Source organism: Durio zibethinus, chromosome 26, assembly GCF_047325235.1.
Source record: "Durio zibethinus cultivar Kanyao isolate XHJ-2024 chromosome 26, ASM4732523v1, whole genome shotgun sequence".
Taxonomy (NCBI): domain Eukaryota; kingdom Viridiplantae; phylum Streptophyta; class Magnoliopsida; order Malvales; family Malvaceae; genus Durio; species Durio zibethinus.
Window position 1 is genome coordinate 2465439 of NC_143187.1, and position 7334 is coordinate 2472772.

The 7334-nt window shown below is 33.4% G+C and overlaps 1 protein-coding gene across 1 annotated transcript; it reads right to left on the bottom strand.

The window, feature by feature from the left end:
• Positions 1-1150: 1150 nt before the first annotated feature.
• LOC111274478 (uncharacterized) lies at positions 1151-6894 on the bottom strand. The gene is made up of 7 exons (XM_022859154.2): positions 6316-6894; positions 5901-6214; positions 4369-5103; positions 3923-4051; positions 2679-2882; positions 1883-2083; positions 1151-1634 (listed from the first exon to the last, which is right to left on the bottom strand). The coding sequence occupies exons 1-7, from the start codon at positions 6581-6583 to the stop codon at positions 1512-1514; spliced, it is 1974 nt and encodes a 657-aa protein (XP_022714889.2). The 5' UTR covers positions 6584-6894; the 3' UTR covers positions 1151-1511.
• Between the last annotated feature and the right edge of the window lie 440 nt (positions 6895-7334).

Genomic DNA, 7334 nt, shown 5'->3' on the forward strand with positions numbered 1-7334 from the left:
AAATTTTGTGATGAAGGCCTCAAGACTATTTCCAAAATCTCACTTACCAAATCATTTCTGGCTCAACATTACAATACCAACAATTGGGACCTCCAAGTTTGTTATTTCTACTTATAACCTTCATTAATTTTTTTTTAATAAAGGATGATACAATATGAGGATGAAAGAAAAAATTATAAGTGTTATTTGAATTTCAAATTTATTAAAAAAATTTATTTGATACATTGGCAATGGAGGTTTTTAATTCCACAAATGAGATTAAGATGATAATACATGTCTCATTATTTTTAACTAATTTTTTTTAACTTTTAAATATAATGTTTCATTATCTTAATCTCACATGTAAAATTAAAAAAATTTACTATTAATATATTTGATAATTTTTTATTTATTAAATACTATTGTGATTGTGTAAATTATCTAAGCTAAACGATTCTATTTTTTTCCTGTAATAGAATGATTCTTCAAAAATCCATTATAATTCAAAGCACTACTTTAGATACAATAAATACAGTAAGACACATTAATGTGTTTTAAATATTATACTTTTATTTTTATTTTTTTTACATCAAAAAGATAAAATTTTAATACAAATAAAAAAAAATTGATTCGAAATCAAATTTTTAATATTCTTTCAAACACTTTTAACAATTAAGCTAAAGGCTTGAAGAGGTACCTTTAATTATTGAACTTATGATAACATAAATAAGTCATTGCATTTAATACATGAATTTTTCTTTTCATATCAAGCAAATTAAATGGGTGGTTTTATTTTTGGAGCAAATAGTTTAGTGGATTACATTTTATGCAACAGCATTGCATGCAAAAAAAAAAAAAAGGTTGGCCCACTTCTATGTTAAAGATTTGTTCTTTACTTAACAAATAAAATGGTACTCACTTTACACCTGTCTATGCACCACTGGCCCAATTTTATTTGAAAATTTGACCCTTGGATAAGGTTTTTAAATTTGAATATGGTTCCATCCAAAATATTATTTAACAATAAAAAGTATTTTTTATTTAACTTTAATCTTAAAATATATTTAAAAAATTAATATAAAGATAAAAAAATAAAAAATTTTAAGTAAATCTCTCCTCAAATATATATATATATATATATATATATAGGCCTGTCCAATCTATCTTTCAATTTTGACACAATACTCAAATGCCATTGCCAATTTTCATAAATGTACAAATATACGCCATTTTGCCACTCTTTTTAAGTGGCAAATAACTGGAACTGTTGAAACAAGCATCAGTAATTTAAACCTCAACATAAAAAATCACAAGGAAAAAAACTAAAGGTGAGAGCTCTACAAACATCCCAGATAATTAGGGTTAGGGTAAGGCTCGGAACACATCAAAATTACCCAAAAGAAGAGGTCAAATTTGTCTCTTCATTTCGGGGTAAATTGCTTGAAAAAAAAAAAAAAAAGAGAGAGAGATAATGATAGAAAGCACCTACAATAGATAAGAATCCTATTTATGTAAAGTTGAACAGAGGTGTCCTACTGCCTTTGCAATTCTGGTTTGTGTAGCAATCTGATTATGAAAGGTGAAATAGCTGCGAGTAATGCCTTGGGGCATTCCTCATGTGGAAGATGGCCACAGCCAGATATTGCAACCAGTCTCTGCATGGCAACAAATGTAGTAACATCAGAAACCAGTTTGAGATATCGCAACAAAACCCAGAAATGGTAAACACTCTTTCAAGACAAGAATAGTTGACAAGGGATTTGAGTAGAGTTTCTATGTGCCAGATCTTTCAATTTCTTGAAGACCACCACTCAAAAGAAGAGTGGTACGCCGAGAAGATTAACCATCTTTATTAAATTCAAACTTTGAGTATAGAAGATACAAATTGAAGCAGACTACTTACAGAATTTACGAGTTTCGAAGCCAAGGCCTGGGAAGATTTAAGAGAAATATGGGCATCTTCAGCACCAGCGACAACCAATACTGGCATCTCTTCAACAGCTTTTAGCAGTGACGTCGCATTTTGTGGTGAAATGATTGTTTCATACGACAACCTGCCTATCTCATGAAGTGCCTCATCCCAACCCTCTACACATAGTGGAGCCTGATTGGAGCAAGATAAAGTTCCAGTAAATCAAATCGGTAAACAAACTGAAACTTCAAACTGGTAGCTATCATACAATTTCAGAAGTCTAAATTACAAAAAATGAAAAAAGATAATTTGATTAAGTATGCTATGCAGTTGAAAGATCATCCAAAATTTGGCTCAAAATAATCTAGTTGCATGTTATTTCATATGCTAAAATAACAGTATAGAACTGCAGCAATCCAGATGGAAATTGCTTCCTTTCCCCTTCTTTTTCTTTCAAAATTAGGGTGTCCGATTCTCTTAGGCATATTTGGAGACTCATTAAAATCAGTCTGTGCAAATGCAAAAATTTTTACTTTTGTCAATGTTATCATTGTGCATATGTGCCTGCTATTTTATGCTTTTGGATCTTAAGTTTGTTTCTTTTTAAAGATACCCCCATTCATTTTGCAACATAAACCATAGTTCCAAAGAACCTACATCTCCAGATTAAATAAAATGTAATACAGTTAAGACTCTAATGCACTGAGTCACTAGTTTCTCCTCAAAATTTTTCCTCCTTTCATAAGCAAGATAACTAGTCTACGTTCTAATCTTGAAACAAATATACCTTATAGAGGCTCAAAACCTCTGTTGTTAACTTGGTTGCATCATACCATGCACGCCTATTCACCACTTGTGTAATTTCTGTTCGCAGAAGCGGACGAACCAAGTGCTTCTTCCCAAGTGAAGTGCGCAAGAGTATCCTTGCAAAGGCAGGAACAACTTCTCTTGACAAGCTAACATTTAGCAAAACAACTGCTTTGATTGAAATCTGAGTAAACCACCAAATAAAACAAAGGATAGACAATAAGAACCAAACTCAAAGGTTTTTAAGCATTCTTTCTAACAGAGATTTAAGTGGGTCATTAACCATTTATCCAATCGAAGAAAGATCTTCCAATATGTTAGTTAAGACTATGATTTGGAATTTCAATGAGAAATGATACTCCAGCGTACAGCTACAAAATAGTGAATAGCTATACCTCAAATCTCATATGCAATATTCTATTAGTTAAATCTACAAATAATATTCTTCACACATCAAGAACCAGTCAATTGAAATAGTAAAGCTGACATGAATAAAGAACTAAATAAAGAATTCCTATAGGTGTATCTTCTTAATTTAATAATCTTCCAAAAAGTTAAAAGCCCACAACCAGCATCTTTCAGAAGTCAGGAACCAGTCAATTAAAAGAGGAAAGCTGACATGAATAAATAAATAAACCCCTTCCTATAGGTGTCCTATTCTTAACATAGTAATTGTTTAATTCTGCCATATTGTCCATGTAAAATGCCATTCCTTTGAGTAACCAAAGATTCTCTTTACTTTAAAATACAAAGGTTTTATTGTTTAACTCCTTCCTCTAGATTCTCTTTACTTTCAGTAAACATTTGAAAACAGTTACAGATGTGAGGTTACAACTTGATATAATGTCGACGATAGAAGGTCAAATTTGCAAAATGACCCATGCAGTAAACTTACGGAGAAAAGGTGAGATTCCCTAAGAATGTCAAAACTAAAACCACACTAGACCAGTCACTTCTTCAAACTACTTTGCCAAGCTCAGCATAAATGGAATTTCATTTTTGTTTATTTGACAATCAACCGTCTGTAACAAAACACAGTTTGTTATAGGCAACCCTGAGATTTTCCTTGTTTCACCACATCAAGTAGCTATACAACAGTAGAAGTGCTATTAAAGTGGATGTGTCAGCATAACGTTGAACCAGAATACTGGATATACCTAAAGATAAAATTTTGTTGTCTAAAACATCCAAATTGGTACAGAAAAATCATGACAGCTTACTCACATTGTAAGAATTTATTGAGGCTTGGACTTTTTGTGCAGCTTTCAAAGCCAGCAGGCCTCCATCATCATGTCCAACGAGCACCACTGAAGAAAACCCCATCTCAGAGCAAAAGGAAAGAAGCAAGTCAACCTGAAAACATCAGGTAATAAGATTTATGAACTTCATAGTACTGATTAAGTCAACCTTGAAAACAAACAATACAGAAAGATAATGCAAAGAAAGCCCATAAAACTCAAAAAAGACTGCATATCAATAAATTATGAGAGAGCTAGAGCATTCAGAAAGAACTGCTTATTACCAAAAGACATATTCTAGATAAAAAGCAAACACTTTTCATAAAATGTATAACACTTTAAGGCATTTAATTTGGGAATTAATCCTACCTGCCATAAAAGCACATCTCTCCTAAATAATCAAATAACATCCAAAAGAGTTTCAGACCTAACCTGAGTTTCAAGTTTGTAAGGATTGGGCAACTCTTTTCCCTCCCAGTCTTTCCGGCTTGGCCTAGAAGTCAATCCCCAACCAGGCCGATCAAAAGCAGCAACTGAACAACCGACCTGGCGAGCAAGAACCCCCATCACATGTCTCCAAGAAAAGACTCCCCCTCCAAACCCATGCACTAAAACAATACCAAACTGGCCATTTGCCTCTATATCTTGCTCTAGAGTTCCAGAGTTCAAATAACTTGTCTCAACCTGTGCAACTGGATCATCAAGGCAAAAAACAGGAATATCTTCAGAAAGAACAGGAGAGGTTGGGGAACCATCCAACAGTGGAGCATAAAGCGAAGAGCTGTGAAATTGATTGCTATAGCTCCTGTGAAGATGGTGATATTGTGTTTTCGACAACACGCTTAGTGCTTGCCTATCGAGCTTTAGCTTTCCGGGAGCCAATTGTGGTGTGCAACTAAATTTAGGTTCTAGAAATGCAGTAGATGACAAAGACCTAGGGGGTGAACCAGGAAAGCAAAGCTTGTAATGAATGGTAAGCCCTTGCAATGTAATGAATAAGCTATCAATGTCAGCAAGCAATCTAACAGGGAGTTCCTCATCATCATGAGATTGCCCAAAAGCCTTTCGCCTTGTTTCAGTGTCACTTTTTGGAGTTTTCCCTGCAGAGGGAGTGGGAGATCGTGGAACCTTTTGGAAGCCAGAGAAAACATTTTTGCATGAAAGAACCTGGAATAACATGAATGTTACAAACCAAAAAGAAAATACCAATACTCCCAATACAAAAACAAAAGCTATGAAAGCTATAAAGAGATCTGTAGTTGCATTAGTTTACCCTGTGGTAGAATCAAACTACTGACTTACATCTTATGCAGTGAAAAACACATTCAATTATACTTGGAGAAACAATACAAGATTATTTCACTTATTTAAAAAAAAAGCAGAAAAACAATAGAAGTTGAAAATTAACACCTAAAACCACCACAGTTTCTTTCATAATAAACTTTGGGAAAAAAAAAATCCACTTAGTTGTGGTTTTTCACTGGTTTTTTTTTTTTTTTGGGCCTAAAATAATTGCTAAAAAAACAATGGAAAAAGATAGAATGTGAAATCACAGTCGACTAAAAAGAAACAAACAACCAAAATGCAAAATCAATTCTAACATAATCATTTCATATTAAGGTAAAATCATACATTTTATGCCTCAAAAGAACTAAAATTTTAACTTCGAATTTTTGAAGAAAAAAATTATTTTCTTGCTCTTTGCTTCAGAAAGCAAAAATAATTATTATAAAAACGAAACAAATGAAAAAAAAAAAAAAAAAACCAACACTAATTCCAACATAAATATGCTATATTAAGTAAAATCATGCATTGTCTTCAGAAAATTCCAACTTTTAACTTACCTACTTGGTTTTGGCTTTGTGAAAAAAAAAAAAAATTTGGCAAAAGCAATAACCAAATGCTTATATAATGAAAAACCCAAAAATGAAATTGACCCAGAAGAAGAAAGCCAGAAAACTTACAGCTTCAGGGTCACCTCGATGAAACAAAAGCTTTCTCCTTGCTCTACAACTTGATCTATAAGCAACTACAGTGTGACCAAGTGCGAAAACTACTGACGAAAGAAACAAAACTGGCATTCCCCACGATTTCTTCAAATGAAGCCTTTGCCTTGCCAACGAATAAGCCGACGATGCCTCTGCCTCTATTTGCGAATTCACCGTAAAAACACAAGCTTTAACGGAAAGTACAAGAATCGAAACGAATGAACATAAAGTAACTGTTCCTAAGTAAGGTCCATGGGACAAAGCTGGAGCATCACACATCGAATATACACCTGCAAATTATAACCCAAAAACAAAATGAGAAATTCTATTTATATTAATTTCTTTCTTTTTTCTGAATTTTTTGTTTAAAAAATGGAAATAAGAACCGTACAAGTGATGATGATGGATCTGAGGATGGAGACGAGAGGGATATCGATTAAAGAGTTTTTGAAAGCGTAACGACGAAAGTGTTCGTTGAAACCGTAGCACGTGACGCACGTGAAGCTCGAGAGTAGAAGGAAAGGGACCATGATGTCGCCTATCGCTACCAGCAACGGCAGAGACGATGCTAGAAGGGACGCCAACATCGCCACCATGAAAAATGCCGTCCGTACGATCCTCCTCCCTTTTTCCACCACCATCCATGCTTTCATCACCATGATCGAAATCGAATCGGACGGCACAATATATTCTCCCAGATTTAAACACAAAAACCAAAAAAGAAAGTTTTTTTCCCTTCTTTTTTAAAAATAAAACTGTGCTGGAGTTGAAACCCTACAGAAAACCAATTGGAACGCCGTATGCGGCGGCCTCTCGGTCATCGTCCGATTAAGAAAAGGGGTAAAACGGTAAATTCACGAGTGCCGGATTTCCGACTCCCTCCTGCTAAGTTTCGAAAGGGGCAAAATAAAGAGAGAAAACTAAAATCAAAGCTTTGTTTTCGTTCTTCTTTCCTCTCTGGTTTTCTCTCTCTTTGCCTTTTAGTTTCACTATATTTTATATTTATTTCCTTTTACGTTTAAAAAATATCAGAAATTTTTTTTTTTTATTTAGAGGGTTTTCTTTCTTTGTTGTTGTCGTTTTTAATAATTTTTAATTAATTACTGTGATATTAAACTGTTGTGGCAAAGAGAAGAGGAGAAAATCATGATCAATTAAAATAACGTTTTTTCTAATCAGACACCGCTTGATGCCGGTCTGGGCTGGCAACTTTTTTTCTTTCTTTAGACAAATTTTTTTTAATTTATTTTTTGGTTGGACGGATTTACCCTTTCTAGAAATTCCTTCCTTGTATTTCAAATTTAATTCAAGTGATTAGTGATTATTTAATTAGAAAGGAAGAAAATTTTTAATTTTTTATGTTCCTAATCAATCCTTAATCCCCTATGCTATTACTTATTCAGTTGCAGA

Bases quoted from the DNA above. Each gene is read 5' to 3' on its own strand.
- LOC111274478 (XM_022859154.2), bottom strand. From the start codon at position 6,583: ATGGTGATGAAAGCATGGATGGTGGTGGAAAAAGGGAGGAGGATCGTA. The intron at 4,052-4,368 runs GTTAGGTCTGAA...TGATGTTTTCAG, and splicing joins CTTACAAACTTGAAACTCAG to GTTGACTTGCTTCTTTCCTT. The intron at 2,883-3,922 runs GTGAGTAAGCTG...TGGTTTACTCAG, and splicing joins CCTCAATAAATTCTTACAAT to ATTTCAATCAAAGCAGTTGT.